Source organism: Setaria italica, chromosome IX (assembly GCF_000263155.2).
Source record: "Setaria italica strain Yugu1 chromosome IX, Setaria_italica_v2.0, whole genome shotgun sequence".
Taxonomy (NCBI): domain Eukaryota; kingdom Viridiplantae; phylum Streptophyta; class Magnoliopsida; order Poales; family Poaceae; genus Setaria; species Setaria italica.
The window spans coordinates 57,033,055-57,049,677 of NC_028458.1; the positions used below are offsets into that span (position 1 = coordinate 57,033,055).

The window sequence follows — 16,623 nt, forward strand, 5'->3', positions numbered from 1 at the left end:
TCGATTTGCACTAAGCACAAGCACACAACACCATTAGAGCACAACGTGAGTCAAGAGGCTACACGAGGGGGATAAAAAAAAAAGCAAGGAGGCACTGATCTGCTAGAGCAAAAGGTGAGGGAGCAGCTCAATGTATCTGTGGCGTATCCATGATGTATCGGTGTCGGATACATATCCGATACGGATACGGCACCCTCCCTGACGTATCGGGGTAGCAGAGGCTCACGTGGCAAGCAGTAGTGCACACGTATACGAGTATGTGCCAGTGTGTGCATATATAATCCTCGGAACTAGTATAATTAGTATCTGATCAATTACCTGACGTGATGCTATCTCTAAGATACGAACTACTAGCTAGTGGCAACATTGCGTTGGTTCCATGGGCTCCTGCAAAAATTCCACGCAAAGAGACAGCGTTGAGAAGACGAAAGATTTCCGTCTAAAGAATATTAGTGTCGTCTTCATCAACGCTGTGCTAGCTAAAGCAACAAGTTCAAGATATTCTTTGCCAAATGAAAATGCCCTGAGCCAATTTCTGTCTGCTAGAATCAGCGACCGTACGTTCCAGGACTCCAAATAGGCGTTTGGTCAACTGTACTCCATAGGCGGCTCATATTTTTTTTTTTGCGAGAGCTAGGAGGCTCATTTCTCTCGTGAGCCCCACCAATTTTGGACCAGAATATATAGTATCAACATAAGGCCACAAAAGCGTACCGTGACGTGTACGGTTTAATTTTAATAAGTGCGTTTGAGGTCAAATTTACACATAATTTCCCTGTTTCAAATCGTTTTTGAGAAAAGTTCTTTTTTTCTTGAGGGACTTTTTAGAAAAGGGAAACATAACCAAAATTTTTGCGCATCTGAGAGAAACGACGTCAGGCAGGCGCGGTAGAATCTTTGGTCGGCCACGGCCCGCACCCAATCACCAATCACCCAACCCAACCCAAAGCAGCAGATGACATCCGCACGCCGCACGGGCCGTCGCCACGGCGTCTGCCAGCGCATGACGGCGGGTCCCGACCTGCGCATACATATCCTCCTGACCACCATCCACGTCATCCCCCCGTGAAATCCCGGGCCTGCCCCTCGCGGGGCCCACGGGAATCCGGTTGACCCTGCTGCCCCAACCCGCCAATGCGTGGTCCCCACCCGGGCAAGCTGGCGGTGAGGAGATTCCGTCGTCATCGTGCGGCTGCACAAACAAAGATGCAGGCGCAGAAATAGGCCACTCCGAGGACGCCTGGGAGGGATTGGATTGCGCTGCACAAGTACGATACCACCACCGCCTCCGACTCTCTGACCTCACCTCTCTCTCCCTGTCTTTTCAGCAGAATCCATCTGATCCACGAGAGTACGCAGACAAGATCGCTGCTTCAGTCCTGCAGAAACAGTGCGTGTGTCTCTGTGAGATGGATCGGTCATAGAGAGACCGCGAAGGCAAGAGCTACCTGCTGCATCAACTGTTTTATTGGCGAGCTGCTGCGGCGACGAGAGATCGGCATGCCATGAGGTGGGTTAGTTTGTTCATGGCGTCTGATGCAGTAGAGCACTAGAGCTGCGCGTGTGTTTTTCCTTTTTCCCCTTTCGTCCTGCCCTGTCCTGTTCTTGCTTCCGTTATCTCGTGGGAAGGGGGAGGCAGGAGCACCAATGGTCAAGTTGCGGCTGCCGGCAGGATGGATGGAGGACCGGTTGGGTTGGTGAAATGGCTAGTGTGCCCGTCTCGTGTTTCTTACTGCTACCACTTTCTTCCTCCATTGGGGGGTGGGGGCGTGTGACCGCGATGTGCCTGGCTCTCCTTTCCGCGATGGGGATGTTTCGTCCGTAAGCTCAGCTCTGCCTCTCCCCAGTCGCCCTACCCTGCTCGCCTTGTGTTGTGCGGACTAGTGGCGTCCGTTGTGGCAGCCATGCGCCTCGAAACCAAAAAGATCGCCTATTGCGTGCTCGATTCCTTGGAGTATTTGACGGACAGTATTATCGTTTTCTTCTTTCTGGTGCCCAGTTAATCCAGGCTCCTTGGTGGTTCGTGGCTCGCGTTCGTTGCTTGCTTGGCTCAGGCGCTGCGGCCGCGGAGGCGGCGGCGGTTCTCGTGTGCTCCTTTCCCCGATTGGCATGCCAAGATTCTGAGGTCGGGTCAGTGAGCGAGCTACTTGAGGTTGATGGAGCAGCCGGCGGCGCAGAAAGACGAGGACGGCTTGCTGGGTTACGCCGTCATGGAGGACGTTGCGGTCGGCGACCTGGATCTCATGGAGGAGCTGTTCATGGCGGCGCCGGGGTTCGATTTCTCCGACTTCTCGCAGCCCGGGCCCGGCGCGTCTCCGGGGGCCTGCTTCTCGCCGCTGTTCGACATCTGCAGCACCACCACCACGGCGACTCCCCCCGCGCCGCCGGGCGACGACGACAGGGACGACACGGAGAGGCCCGAGGCGCGCCGCGCCTGGCTGTTCCAGCCCAGGCAGGAGGTGGAGGCCACGGTGAAGGAGCGGATGCGCCGCGCGCTGGAGCGCATCGCGCAGACGCATCCCGGCGAGCTGCTCGCGCAGGTCTGGGTCCCCACGCTCATCGGCGACCGCCAGGTGCTCACCACCTGCGGGCAGCCCTTCTGGCTGGACAGCCGGAACCAGCGCCTCGCCAACTACCGCTCGGTGTCGATGAAGTACCAGTTCTCCGCCGACGAGAGCGCGTGCGCCGAGCTAGGGCTGCCCGGCCGCGTCTTCGTCGGCCGAGTCCCCGAGTGGACGCCCGACGTCCGCTACTTCTCCACCGAGGAGTACCCGCGCGTCCACCACGCCCAGTTCTTCGACATCCGCGGCAGCGTCGCGCTCCCCATATTCGAGCCCCGCAGCCGGGCATGCCTCGGCGTCGTCGAGCTCGTCATGACCACGCAGAAGGTCAACTACAATGCCGAGATAGAGAACATATGCAGTGCTCTCAAGGTAGATTGCCCACTGCTGCTCCTTTTCCTCTTTTCGATCCTCCAATCCCCACTTCTCTGCAGACTGCAGGCTATGCTGTTATGCTCTTAACCTGTTTGATGGTATGCCCTTAGGAAGAGACGTGCTACTACCGGGCACACCAATCCCCGAAGTAATCCGTCTTTTCACTTTCCTTTGTTTGGTGGTGTTCTTGCCTCAGTAAGATTGTGTTTATGCAAACTTGCAGGAGGTAGATCTCAGAAGCACTGATGTTTCAAGTGATCCCCATGCAAACGTGAGCTTAAATGTATGAACATCATATTGTTGTACTGATAGTTGAAAGCCTGAAATGTTGTTATCGGTAACATATGTTGCTTATTCCTTGTTAGGTGGCTGATACTTCTTACCGAGCAATTGTACCGGAGATCATTGACGTTCTCAGAACTGTTTGCGAGAGACACGAGCTGCCACTGGCCCAAACATGGATACCATGCATCTGCCAAGCAAAGAGGGGAAGCCGCCACTCCGATGAAAAATTTAAGTACTGTGTGTCGACTGTGGACGAGGCATGTTACATTCGTGACCCAAATGTAACGGGCTTTCACCAAGCTTGCTCCGATCATCATCTGTTCAGGGGTGAGGGTGTTGTTGGTAGGGCATTTGGGACAAACGAGCCATGTTTCGCCACGGATGTTACTGCCTACAGCAAGGCCCAATACCCTCTCTCACATCATGCAAAACTTTTCAACTTGAAGGCTGCAGTTGCCATCCGGCTGCGAAGTATCAGGACTGGAAGCCTTGACTATGTCTTGGAATTCTTCCTGCCAGTGGACTGTATAGAGAGCGAAGAGCAAAGGGCCATGCTTAATTCTTTGTCCATTACAATACAGCAGACCTGCTATACATTACGAGTTGTCAGCTTAAAAGAACTAGTGGATGAAGGATCATTTGAAACAAGTACAGTAACCCCAGCAGAATTTTATGAAAAGCCCATTCATGAAAACTTGGATGAGGTTTGTAGCAACATTGAAGTTCCTGTGAGGACAACATCGCTGGAAACTTCTGAGGAGGTAACTTCATGGATAGCAAGCCTTGTTGATGCTCAAAGTAAGGGAGTGAAAGAAATGGATGGTGACCTGCCATTTGGATTCAGCAAGCAAGAGGATGAAGGGTTCAGTGTTACGGCTGGCTGGCATACTCCACCTGTCCTAGGCCCTAAAGGTACCATCTTTTCAGGGTTTAAGCATCACGAAGAATATGAGGTCAAGGAGCCTATTTGTTCCAGACATCCAAGCCCTTCCAATTTGGACAAAACAGTCGAGAAGCGGCGCACTAAGATGGAGAAAACTGTTAGCCTGGAAGAGCTTCGGAAGCATTTTGCTGGCAGCCTGAAAGAAGCTGCAAAGAATTTAGGAGGTAACTTCTGACCCACACATCTTTACAGTTCTTTGCCACTCCTTTTGTTTTAGTACTTTCCTCTGTTTGGATGGATAGGCACTTAGGCAGTAGCTTCTAGATAGCCTGCTGAAAACAACGTCATCTTCCAATGCCCATAACTTCATTTTCATGCTACAAATAGAACTGTAAAACTTTTACTCAGTGTTATTGCTGCTGAAGAATGCATGGAATCCTATTAGCTGATAGTTGGGATGTAAATTAGGTGTGTAGTGTGTGATCAGGAGGGATACTTCGAATCAAACATACTTTTTTAAAAATATTATTTATCGATCTAGCTTCCAATGTTTTTGCTCAGTTGCAAGCGAAAGGTACAACGGTCTTAATTTTTCATTTCCTGTTTGCGTAGATCCTAACTTCAATGTCTATACTATGTCTAACCATTTCAACTACCTGTTTCAGTGTGCCCTACAACATTGAAGAGGATATGCAGGCAACATGGAATTAATCGTTGGCCATCACGGAAGATCAAGAAAGTTGGGCACTCCCTGAAGAAATTGCAAATGGTGATTGATTCGGTACATGGTGCTGAAGGAACAGTTCAGCTCAGCTCGCTCTATGAAAACTTTACCAAGACCACATGGTTAGAAAGAGAGTTACAAGGGGATGGCACTTATCCATTATCTGAGCAAAAAGGTCACTTGGAACCTTCGGTTCCTGATCGGCAGTGCGAGGGCAGATTCACTTCGCATACTTCTGGCTCTAATTCCATGTCCCCTTCGTGCAGCCAAAGTTCAAACTCCAGCCATGGTTGTTCCAGTGGTTCAAAATCGCAACAGAATGGCAGTGCTCCTCAGCTTGCAGTCAAGCAAGAAGTTTTCATGGAGGAGAATCAGAGCTCCACACTACTGAAAGCTGCGAGCCATGCAGAACTGCAAATGTTTACCGAAGAAAGACCTGTCACCCTGCCTAGGTCTGAGAGTCAAATGCTTTTAAGTGAACAAAAGCCAGTGGAAAACATGTCAGGCATGCAAAAGTCTAAGCCCGAATCCCTCAAAATAAAAGCCATGTATGGTGAAGAAAGATGCATATTCCGACTTCAACCTAGTTGGGGTTTTGAAAAGCTAAAAGAAGAAATTGTAAAGCGGTTCAGCATTGGTCAGGAGATGTATGTGGACCTCAAGTACTTAGATGATGAATCTGAGTGGGTTCTTTTAACATGTGATGCGGACCTGCTGGAGTGTATTGATGTGTACAAGTCATCAAGTGCTCAAACAGTAAGAATATTGGTAAATGCTAATGTTCAGCCAGTGCTTGGTCCTTCCTTTGGTCAAACTGGTTTGTCCTGACAATGGCACAATGCCAATCCAGGATGCAGAGAAAGCATCGCATCTCTAGTTGAAGTAAGAAGTTTGACATTGCCCTCGGTTTTAAGTCATGATATGCACAGGCAGCATATGTAAATACCTATAACTTTGTTACCATCCAATAGTCAGATGCCCAGCAAACCATGATCAACCAATAATCAAGTGGCCAGAAAATTCTGTCTAGTGCTGCTGGGTATGTGCTAGAGCTGGAAAGGAAGTGATTGTCGGTGTTCCCTGTTAGCAGTTGGGATTAATTTGTATGCAGTAAACTGCATACAGTCTTGTTCGTGGCAGCAGAAGATGGAAAATTGTGCTTCTATTTCAGTTTCATAACTGTAGAAGTAGTCTATTGCAGTTGCAGTTACCAAACTAGTGTACAGCAAATATAGGTCAGAGGGTGAACTAGTAGTGATTTGTCGAAATGAAGCTTTGGATTAGGTTTAGCAGTCATTAACAGGTTAGTGCACAGGTGTAAGTTCTTTGGGGGTTTTACCTGTTCAAAATTGTGTAGTGTTTTCCTTCAAAGTTCAATATTTGAAAGAGCGCCCAGAAGTTACAGGATTCGGAATCAACAGAATTCGCCAATGCTATAATGCATCCGACCGGGAATGTTGAAATGCCTCCTCACCAGTGTGAGTATGCGATGAAACTAGTGCTTTTCGGTAGTTGTTATCGTAAATCTCACCACAATTGCAGGCAAGCTAACATTACTTGTATCCCCATCTTGCAGAGGCACATGATGCTCCTCATTGATACATGAACAGAGCACCTGGAGCTCAAGAGCGCTGACATGACAACAGTGCACGCATCATTGCATCAAGCTCGTCCCCTTGTTCCAAGTGCAATTTTGTTGGTCCCCGATCAATGTTAAAATCAGGTTCTGTATGCACGTCAAACATTTGGTAGTTCTTCATGTCTGTGCTTCATCCTTTCAGAAGGGATGGTGAATAATTTGTCAAGTTAGAACTTAGAAGACTGAACGTGTCTAGTATCCTAGACCACATTGATCCATGTAGATTTTTTCCCTCTCATTTTCTTTCAGCACTGTAGGATGTTTTGAGGCAAACTGTTGTGTATTTATGTTGCAAATGTACTTTTATTTCAGAAATCATAATGTACATGTACTTTGTGCTACTCTGAGTTGCTTACGGTCCTATGATACGGCGGTCGGTTTGGTCGCCTGGCTAACGAGGAACTAGTCAGGTATAGCACCGTTTGCAAAGTAAGAATAAACTCTAGTATATCGGTTAGATGAATGAAGCTCAATCAAAAGTGTTGTTCATTAGCAGCAAAGCTCAAGCAGTGATGCATCAACGCGGCGGCCTGGAAGAATCATGGTACGGCGACGACCGGCGCGCGACGGGCCGCGGCGGCAGGTCCCGGTGGCCCTTGGCCCCGGCGTCGGGCGCCTGCATGGCCTCGACGCCCTCGAGCGCGGTGACGACGTCGGCCATGGATGGCCGGCTCCTGGGGTCGCCGGCCAGGCACTTGTTGGCGAGCTTGGCGGCCTGGAGCGCGGCCTTGGGCGGGTACTGTCCGCCGAGGCGCTGGTCCATGAGGCTCGTCAGCTTCCCGCGGCCGGAGAGGTAGGGCCGGGCCCAGTCCACCAGGTTCTGCTGGTGGCCCGGCCGGTTGAGGTCGTGCGCGCGCAGCCCCGTCAGCAGCTCCAGCAGCACCACGCCGAAGCCGTACACGTCGCTCTTCACGTACAGGTGCCCCGTCGCCACGTACTCCGGCGCCGCGTAGCCGTAGGTGCCGATCACACGCGTCGTCACGTGGGACCTCCCCGCCGACGGGCCGTTCTTCGCCAGCCCGAAGTCCGACAGCTTCGCCGTGAAGTCCTGGACACGGGATGTGAATGTGGTTGGCATTAGCGTGACCTCGTCGAGTTTGCAATGATGCACACGGTGACTCGAGACTGAGATGATCAGTTGGGGTTTGTTTACCGAGTCGAGGAGGATGTTGGACGCCTTGAAGTCCCGGTAGATGACCTGCTTCTCCGACGAGTGCAGGAAGGCCAGCCCGCGCGCCGCGCCGATGGCGATCTTGAGCCTCGTGTTCCATGCCAACGGCTCGGTCGAACCCCCTGCTCCAAGAGTTTGTATCCAGCAAGTCAGACAGGGATGTCATGCAGTTTTACCATGTGCGGTTTACTGTTGCCGACGAACAGCGGCTATGACTTGTACAAGCCACTTGGTCAAACTTCAAAGTTCAGACCAACATGTGATGCAGCCAACTGCTGGGCTGGTAGGCGACGATTGCCTATCCAAAAGTCAAATGCACTTCTAGAATCTAGTTAGATGGCCAAGATCTGAAGCATTGTTCTTCATATTCAGACAAAATTCATGCACGGATTTTCAAATGTCCTAGGCTCCTAGCCAGGTTAGGCAGGTGTTTAGTGACCAGGAACGGTGTCAGAAAAGCGAACCACACCAAATTTTTTGCTCCTATAGCTCTGCATTTTTGTCAATCTTGTGGAAGTTTGGAAGGACCAGGTTTTGTGAATCGGAAATTTCGGAATCGCTGAAAAGTAGAATGCCAATCGTAGAGGGCGGTAGGCTGCTTACTCCTGAAGAGATGGTTTTCCAGGCTGCCTTTGGACATGAACTCGTACACCAGGAGCAGCTCCCTGTCCTCGCCGCAGTAGCCCAGCAGCCTCACCAGGTTGGGGTGCGACAGTCTGCCCAAGAAGTTGACCTCGGACTGCACTTGCGAAACAAGAAAAATGCACGTGATCAAGAGACGCCACTTGGTCTTGGATGAATCAGCAAGCCGCCGATGAACTCATGACAAGTAATCAGACAGCTCGAATGAACATGGAAACGAGGACTAAACAATGCAGGTGTGCAATCAAACAAGCAACGGGCCACGTTGACACTGCATTAGCACATTGATTGCCACAGCATGTTCTCAAACGTCAATCATAACAAAGATACATGGTATGACATATGCACGCAGTGATGGTAGGATGGATGGATCAGGGAGTCCCTATCTCATTCTTGAGAGCTAAACCAATGCAAGAGGAGTTGTAAAAAAAATGATGGCGGGGCAGGCGAAAACTAGGGCGGTTGACCTGTACAGTGTTCCACGAAGAAAGCGACGAAAAAAAAGAAAACTGAACCAGAAATGTTTTTCATCAATCAAACAAAAAGACGGGGGAAAATCATGATTTCAGCATATGAACATCCAAATGCAATTTTGCAACGGAGAGAGCTTACCTGCCACTCCTGCAGGCCCTGGACGCTCTCCGGGTTGAGCTTCTTGACGGCGACGATGACGCCGGCGCTGCTCTTGGCCGGGTTGAGCGTGCGCTCGTCGACCCAGCCCTTGTAGACCCGGCCGAAGCCGCCCTCCCCGAGCACCATCTCCGGCTTGAACCCCTTCGTCGCCGCCCGCAGCTCCGCGAGCGTGAACTCCCTCAGCCTCGGCGCCTCGAGGACGCGCCCCGGCCCCGCACCTCCCTTCTCCTGCGTCCTGCCGCCGTCGGTCGGCTTCGGCCATGCCGGCGGCCCTGCAAGTACACGCACACATCGTCAGCACGATCAGATCGAAACCTCGTGACTGAACCGGCCGAACTAGCGGCGGCGCAGGCGAACCTTTGGTAGGACTCGGCGGTTTCGTGGCGGCGGCGGCGGCGTCTGCGGAGCCGAAGCAATTCCCCATGGCGAAGCAACGGAGCAAGCACGCCTTGGCTTCTTCGATCGTGCTGGTGCGCGTGGTGGGCGATGTGCTAGCTAGCTAGTACTAATCCGAGAGCGGAAGGAGACGGGACGTGGACATCGCGGTAGGAAAGGAGAGGGAGGAAGGAGATGGCGCGAAGGGAAGGGAGGAGGAGTGCGCTATCTATCTGGTCTTGGGCATGGGCTTGGTCTGCCGACCCACTCCATCATCACGGTTTGACGCCACTGGATAGTGTGAACTCGCTCTTGGCATCCAGCTCCAGGACTCGGTCCGCGCGCGCGCGCGCGCAAGCGTTTCTTGCTGGGACTGGGACTGGGACTGTGTCCAGTCCTCGCTAGATGACGCTGTGTGCCCTTTAATTTGCAAAAGCTGGGCCACGTCACGCACTGGCCCGCTTGCCAGTGAACGACCCTGTCGTCGCCTGATTGGTCTAGAACTCTACTTGGATCACTGCCAGGCAGACGGGACGAAGGAAGGAGAAGAAGGGATAAAAACGCCGACGACGGAACGCGGCGTCACCACTCACCACACCTTCAGGGCAGCTGCTCCTCCGTTTCCCAGGCGCGACGCTCGCAAGCTCCGCCGGCCGCCGCGCGCACTGAGCCACTGACGCGAGCTTCTCTGAAGCCGGGCAACCCCAAGAAACAGGCTGTCGCTTTCTCGGTCGGCCCAGCTCTGAACCTGCTCTGCCCTATCGGATCGTGGGTTCAGACTATGAGATTCATGTGGGCGCTGGATAGGCCGTTGAGTGCCTCGCTTACTCCTTGCGACAGCCAGCCAGTCACACAAATTCTGCTTGCCGCGAGGAGAGATCAGCACGCCTTGTTTCCACTGACAATCCTCCTTTTCTCGGCCTGGACTCTGTCAAAAGTGACAGCCTTGGTGAAAGAAGAAAAAGTTATCTGCTCTTGGAGATGCTCTTAGTGCCTAACATCACTGTCCATCTCTTTGGGGCATCGACTTATCCATTTTCAGTAAAAAAAAATCCATAGAAAGCGTAAACCGTCTGGAGGAGAAGACGTAAGTCAACGCCAATCGGACACTGGAAAAAAAAAACCCTCAGCCCCAGCACCAGTGTGCTTCTGCCTTCTGGATCGTCGACCAGGTCAAAGCAGCGAGCAACAGGCATCGTCGTGGCGCCTCCAGTGACGTGGCCGCTCTGTGGACCAATTCATCAGTTTGGCCTAGGCCACGTCAACGCCATGTACGATTGCCCTGCACCCATCGCCACGGCCGGAAACCACAGGCACAACGATTTGAATCGTTCCACGCTAGTAAACTGCAATGCTGTGACTCTATGATTTAATGTCCAAAGCATCGAGCCCACAATTATCAAATATTCGACATTTGACTATATGCTTTGACTCTACAAATTTACCAGCATTCAGCTCAAAAATATCAAATGTCCAACATTTGATAGTTTTTCTGCCTCTTCAACTAACCAGCAATTGTGAAATACTTATTGCATCTACTAACCAACATGCACCGAAGTACCAAACAATAGGAGAACTTTGTACATGACTGATAACTTGAAGAACATCCCAAAAGGGTCTCACTGTTCCCCTTTTCTACTTGGGACTGATGCATTTTTGCCGCCCCACAGAGGGCACTGATCCTATGTACACTAGCTACAGAATTCAAAACTGGAAACAATAAAGCACATGGAAAGAGCAATAGTCATGGTCAGCTTGAACTCCTACCATCAGCCTCAGAGAAGATACTAGAACTCTGTCAAGCAGGTCACTCAAGACCACTTCCTCAATCAAAAAGGCTCTGACTATATGGAATTTGACGGCTTCAATCTCAACAATCCTAACAGTCTCAGTCTCATCTGACTGAGATATCTTGCTCTTCTTCTAGACAAGCATGCAATCTTGGCTATGCATACTGTGCCATCCTTCTACCACCTCTCCTTCTGGATGGCGTGCCGACGAATTGCGGTGACCCGCTGTTCGCAGGGGAGCTCATAGCTACCGGCGGGCGTTCAGGGGCATATGGCTGGCTTGCGACATGGTTCAGGCCTATCACAACATCAGCGATGATAGGGCGAACATGGGGCTGGTCTTGGAGGCACATGATGCTGATCACAACTAACTGGTTCAGCGCTGATGACGGGTAGCAGCCCAGCAGAGCTGGATCAGCAAGCCGGTAGAACTTCCTCTTGTCATGCAGAAATGGCCTTGACTGCAAAATTCAGAGATGATAAGGAACTGCATGAATGAAAAACTTTTGACCTTCTATGATCTTAAACATTACAAGGTAAAGGTCCTTACCCATGTTAGCAAACTCTGCTCTGGTTTAGGCCTTGACGCGTCGTAAATCCTCCTGCCAGTTATCAGTTCCAACAGAAGGACACCGAAGCTGTAGATGTCCGATTTCATGGTAAGTTTACCACTCACAACATAGTCAGGAGCACAGTAGCCATAGGTACCCATAACTCTTGTGGACACATGAGTTCTGTCACCAACAGGTCCAACTTTTGCAAGTCCAAAGTCAGAAAGCTTTGGACTGAAATCCTCTCCAAGCAGAATATTAGCAGCTTTCATATCACGGTAAATGACTGGTGGATCAGCTACATTGTGCAAGTAAGAAAGCCCTTCTGCTACTCCAACAGCTATCCTTACACGTGTATTCCAGTCAAGTGGTTTCTTGCCAAGAGGCACATCTAATCAAAGGTGAAAGAAAACCTCTGTCAATCGAATGAAAAACAAAAGAAATACGTTGAACGTAAACTTGCAATGGTACCAACGGAAATATTTCATTAAAATATTAAAATGATTTGTCTGCTACATCAAACTTTGTAGTAAACAACAGCAGCCACAATCCTTAAGCATAGCAACACAAACAGGGGGGCACACAAAGATCTAAATACTCATACAAAAAATACAAAAAAAGAACATAGAACTTCAAGGGCTCACATGATACCCATGCCTAGCACTGCTATCATCAGGAAGAACATGTCATGTTCAGGCATGAGACAAGACATGAGAACCTCAGGACTTCAATAATTCTTTGTGGGGACAATTTGGCTAGCCTTAGGTATTATGTGGCTGAACAATTTTGGCACAGTCTGTTAGAATAAGGGGGTTTTCCAGGTCTCAAACTCTAAAACAAACAATTATTACAAACACTTTGTGTTGGTTGCATGATAGAAATCAGTACAACGTTAGCACTTGCACCCTTTCACAGAATAGGTGGTTCACTGGTTTGACTATACAGTTATTAAATAACATTGCTGAGCTTACAAAGTTTATCTAGTTCTTCACTTAGTAAAATAATTAAATGAAGCACAGTTGCTGGAGCCTAGAACTCTGACTTTGTGGCAATACATAGGCAAACAATAGCAAGGAACACTATTTTCTTGGCTCACTCCAAGAGAAAATGCCACAGTTTTGACAGCTTGCAACATAGACAAACAACCAGCATTCTCATCCATTAGTTTTGACAGCTAGCAGACATATCGGTTGCTTCTAAGAAAAGGAGGTGCAAACCGCAAAGGCATGTTGAAACAAGTGCATTTATATTGTTGAAAGATAAACAAAAAACATAGAGTTGCAGTTCAAGTGCTAAAATATATGAATGTGAAGGAAAATAGCTTCCTACGAAAAGTAACATAAGGGTGTGAAGCAGTAGTTAACACATTAAATAGGATCCTCAATTTTTCTTCATGATCCTGGTACAAATAAAAACCTTAGCTTTTGAAGGAGTTGAAAAGACATCCTGGATTCAAATAAAGAAGGCAATAGAAACAAAAGATCAGATGGTGAAACTTCATTACTTTTTGTTTTCCAGCGACAGGGCTAGAACATTACTGGCATAAATTTGTAATAGTAGGTTATTTTGTGCTTACTGGCACAATCGGTGCCTAGCTTACATTAGAAAATAGTAGCACGAAGGGTCATACTTCAAAATCACAAGATTCTTGCCTACAACCTCCTAAAATGTTATTGTGATTATCATACTAATGGTGATTTATTCATGTAATAACCAGATCAACTGGATTAGCCAGTGTTGCCCGAGCTTTGGTATGGTGGATAGTTCCATATAGGAACTGAGTGGCATCTGACTCAGTGCACGTAGTAAGGTGCAAGGATGAGCTTTGGTAGGCATGTGTAGACGTCTCCTACATGTTAGGTGAGCTTTTGAGTGATTTGGGGAGGAAAGGTGTTGCAATACATTTCATTATGAAACTGGTTACATTTTGATTAGGAAATCAGTTAAAAAAATAGTCTGTTCAGAGTGAACAAAAACTGAAGAAGCAAAGAACATACAGGCCACAGTAATAGTATTCCTAGTAGCAGAAAAGTTAGAACATCATCTGATGAAAGCTTTTAAAGGAACAAAGGACACAATGTCATCCATTTCTTGAACTGAAAATGAAAAGGCATACAAGGGAGTTGATTTTATCTTTTATCCCATCCAATTTCGCATTAGGGTGCTGCAATCTTCAATTAGTTGCCCCTGTTATCTTTTCCCCTTTCTTTACTGCTTAAGAAAGCACATTGCCCAAATGAAGGAATACTAGACCGTAAAATGCTAGAGCAGCTTGTCATCTAAAACATGCAAGGAATCAAATGCAGAGAAGTATCACAAAAGCCAATGGAAAAAGTAGCCAACCATTTCAATTGACATAAAACATACAGACCCCCGAACATACCAACTCCAGAAGCACACTGCATACACTTTTTTTTTGAGACGAACACTGCACATTAGCTCCAGACAAGAAGCAGAAAGTTTGATGAGAACAAGTTACCAAACAAATGGCTCTCCAGGCTGCCGAACGGCATGTACTCGTACACGAGCAACCTCTCGTCCCCCTGAGCGCAGAACCCGACCAAGCTGACAAGATTGGGATGGTTGAGCACTGTCAGCATGAGAACTTCCACCAAGAACTCGTTCCTCCCCTGCACACCATCTTGAGCGAGCTGCTTCACCGCCACCATCTGCACATCACAAAAGGAAAAGACATTAGGAAAAATCAAACCATGAGCCACAAAAACTGTCAAAAAGTAGTCTTTTTTAGCTCACCTGGCCATTGATCTTGCCCTTGTACACCTTCCCAAATCCACCTTCCCCTATGAAATTGGCCTCGTTGAAGTAGCCGGTCGCCACAAGCAGATCCTTGAAGGTGAAGCTGTGCGCGTAGCCGTTGGCCACATCCGGCGCCACCTTTCTCCTCGCATCAGCCCCTGTTTCCCAGCAAAAATCAGGCAAACAATCCAAGCCATGAAACCTGGCCGAACACACTGCGGATGGAAATCGAGCCCGGACCTGATGAATCATCGGGTTTGGAGGGCTTGTGGTCCCCGTCTCCCTCGTCCGCCTCCGGTGCGAAGCACCCGAAGCAACCCATCGGAACGGCGCAGGACGCTCTCCAAGAACTCTTGTTGCCAGAACCAGGCTGCCACTCCCAAGAACAGAACCAAGGACACGAGCGAGAGGAGAGGGGAGGGAGGGAGAGGACTATCACAAGGAAGCGGCTATTAATGCACGGCCAAACCGGGCAGCAAACGAAACACGCCCATGGGCCCCCAAGAAAATCCCCCAAAAAGCTCCAAATCAGGAGCTCGACTGATCAGCAACCGGCGACGAATTGCGGGGTTAGGCAGGGCATCTGCAGTGAGCGAACCATGCGCCTACATGGAGCCAATGGACCGAACCAAACCCATTGGCCTCTTTCCGTCCGTGCGCCTCAGTGGAGGATCCACGGGGCGGCGGCGGCTGCGGGAGGGCAGCGGAGGGAGAAGGAAGCGATGCGAGTGGAGAGAGCGAGAGAGATGAGACGACCCGGGGGGGATTGCTGCTCTACTCTCTCGGGGAGGCAACGGCGCGGGGGATTTGGCAAGAAATCATAGCAGGCGCCATGGGAATGGAAGGACTCGGAGGGAGGCCCCGCATTTGACCCCTAACCCCACGCTGAATCGGGAGCCAAGATTAAACGCCGAAATCATAGCGCGATTCCCGAGTAATTTCTTGCCTCTTTTGCCTCACTTCAAGATTATCTATCCCCTCTGGCGGGCGGTCAATTTCTACAGGAACGTGAAGCCTGAACCGGGTGAAGCGCTGCAGCTGGGCGGGTGGAGTCTGGCGCCGGCGGCCATTCTCGTGCGCGGTCTGGTGTGCGGTTTTGTCCTCGTCGTTCCGAGGGTTCTTTGCTGGTTTCCCGGGGCGGCTTTTCCCGCGAGCTGGGAGAGAGAGAAAGAGAGAGAGAGAGAGGGAGGGAGAGGGAGAGAGAAAGTGATTTCTTTGGCGTGTCCCGCGTGCTACGATCGTTCCCTTCCATCGCCAGTTTGCGCAGCGGTAGATCTGGACTTCTGGAGACTGGAGCACAGGATATTTGCCATGTAGCGCCCCTTGCTTTCAGCAGATGCACGGCGATGGACTGACGAAAATGGAGTCACCATTCGCAGCCAGCTGAACTGCCATGTGGAAGGGAGACGACGAACATGTACACCAGGCCCACATGTCATCCCATCCCAGTCAATACTGGCATTCCATTTTTTCCCTCCTCCCGTTTCCACAATGGAAGACGATTGTTAATTCAGCGTCATTTTCTGACTTGTTTAGTGTCACGTTCTGATTTATTAAACCCTTAAATTTTCGGTCATCGCAGCAGCAGGCTACTATAGTGGATGAATCTGAAGGACAGAGAGCAGCAAGCGCCACATCAATGTTATGCATTGCTATGCTATACCACACACACTGTCATCCACAGTGCATCGTAAATCTGGTCTGGTTTTGTTCAGATGAACGCCGCTGAGACCTGTGTGGAGTCGACAGGGCGTCATGCTGAATCGTAAATGCGTTGCAATGTTGCATCGAACGTGCCTTGTTCTGCATCCTCCAAGTGCATGCATGTTGAGTGCTTTGAGTGATTCTTCCTTTTTTTTGTTAAATATGCTGATATCTTCTTTTGCTTGGTGTGGAGCAACAATGTACTAGGAACAGTTAAACGCGCTATGCTGCTGTATTAGTGGCAATCATGCAGATGCTGATGCATGCGTGGTCAGAAAACTCAATGCAGGTGTACATCCTTGGAAATCAGGATTCAGGAGCATGTGAGTGTGGAACAATATGCCCTTTTCCCCTAGGTTACGGAATGAGGAAGTATGCTCTGATGTTTTCCTGATCTGGGGGCAATGGGATGGTGGTCAAAAGCAGAAGGAAGCAGGGGCTCAAAGTGGTAAAGAGATTTTTATATTAAGAAAAAGTGGTAGAGAGAGAGGCTATCTTGAGGTCACTTTCAGTTGCCAAAATGTTGGAAACTT

The 16,623-nt window shown here is 49.6% G+C and overlaps 3 protein-coding genes across 5 annotated transcripts; 1 reads left to right on the forward strand and 2 right to left on the reverse strand.

The window, feature by feature from the left end:
- The first annotated feature begins 1,254 nt into the window (after positions 1-1,254).
- Positions 1,255-6,792, forward strand: LOC101780284 (protein NLP1). Of its 3 annotated transcripts, XM_012842735.3 has the most exons (6): positions 1,255-1,510; positions 2,000-2,933; positions 3,160-3,219; positions 3,302-4,328; positions 4,770-6,306; positions 6,405-6,792. In XM_012842735.3, exons 2-5 carry the CDS (start codon positions 2,157-2,159, stop codon positions 5,654-5,656), a joined length of 2,751 nt encoding a protein of 916 aa, XP_012698189.1. In that variant the 5' UTR covers positions 1,255-1,510; positions 2,000-2,156; the 3' UTR covers positions 5,657-6,306; positions 6,405-6,792. The 3 variants fall into 3 exon arrangements, with proteins under 3 accessions (XP_012698189.1, XP_012698190.1, XP_012698188.1); XM_012842736.3 differs by lacking the exon at positions 1,255-1,510 and having other exon boundaries at positions 1,755-2,933; positions 3,160-3,207; XM_012842734.3 differs by lacking the exon at positions 1,255-1,510 and having other exon boundaries at positions 1,756-2,933.
- Positions 6,793-6,903: 111 nt separating this feature from the next.
- Positions 6,904-9,821, reverse strand: LOC101780685 (probable serine/threonine-protein kinase PIX13). The gene is made up of 5 exons (XM_012842737.2): positions 9,271-9,821; positions 8,893-9,185; positions 8,242-8,377; positions 7,621-7,760; positions 6,904-7,515 (listed from the first exon to the last, which is right to left on the reverse strand). The coding sequence occupies exons 1-5, from the start codon at positions 9,335-9,337 to the stop codon at positions 6,985-6,987; spliced, it is 1,167 nt and encodes a 388-aa protein (XP_012698191.1). The 5' UTR covers positions 9,338-9,821; the 3' UTR covers positions 6,904-6,984.
- Positions 9,822-10,714: 893 nt separating this feature from the next.
- Positions 10,715-15,560, reverse strand: LOC101781088 (probable serine/threonine-protein kinase PBL21). Its single transcript, XM_004985785.4, has 5 exons — positions 14,627-15,560; positions 14,384-14,544; positions 14,109-14,298; positions 11,629-12,020; positions 10,715-11,539 (listed from the first exon to the last, which is right to left on the reverse strand). The coding sequence occupies exons 1-5, from the start codon at positions 14,706-14,708 to the stop codon at positions 11,234-11,236; spliced, it is 1,131 nt and encodes a 376-aa protein (XP_004985842.1). The 5' UTR covers positions 14,709-15,560; the 3' UTR covers positions 10,715-11,233.
- Between the last annotated feature and the right edge of the window lie 1,063 nt (positions 15,561-16,623).

Coding starts and splice junctions, on each gene's coding strand:
- LOC101780284 (XM_012842735.3), top strand. CDS start 2,157: ATGGAGCAGCCGGCGGCGCAGAAAGACGAGGACGGCTTGCTGGGTTAC. Junction 3,220..3,301: donor ATGCAAACGTGAGCTTAAAT/GTATGAACATCA, acceptor ATTCCTTGTTAG/GTGGCTGATACTTCTTACCG. Junction 4,329..4,769: donor AGCTGCAAAGAATTTAGGAG/GTAACTTCTGAC, acceptor TACCTGTTTCAG/TGTGCCCTACAACATTGAAG.
- LOC101780685 (XM_012842737.2), bottom strand. CDS start 9,337: ATGGGGAATTGCTTCGGCTCCGCAGACGCCGCCGCCGCCGCCACGAAA. Junction 9,186..9,270: donor ACCGCCGAGTCCTACCAAAG/GTTCGCCTGCGC, acceptor GTGTACTTGCAG/GGCCGCCGGCATGGCCGAAG. Junction 7,761..8,241: donor GGAAAACCATCTCTTCAGGA/GTAAGCAGCCTA, acceptor CTCTTGGAGCAG/GGGGTTCGACCGAGCCGTTG.
- LOC101781088 (XM_004985785.4), bottom strand. CDS start 14,708: ATGGGTTGCTTCGGGTGCTTCGCACCGGAGGCGGACGAGGGAGACGGG. Junction 14,299..14,383: donor AGGGCAAGATCAATGGCCAG/GTGAGCTAAAAA, acceptor TGTGATGTGCAG/ATGGTGGCGGTGAAGCAGCT. Junction 11,540..11,628: donor AGCAGAGTTTGCTAACATGG/GTAAGGACCTTT, acceptor TGAATTTTGCAG/TCAAGGCCATTTCTGCATGA.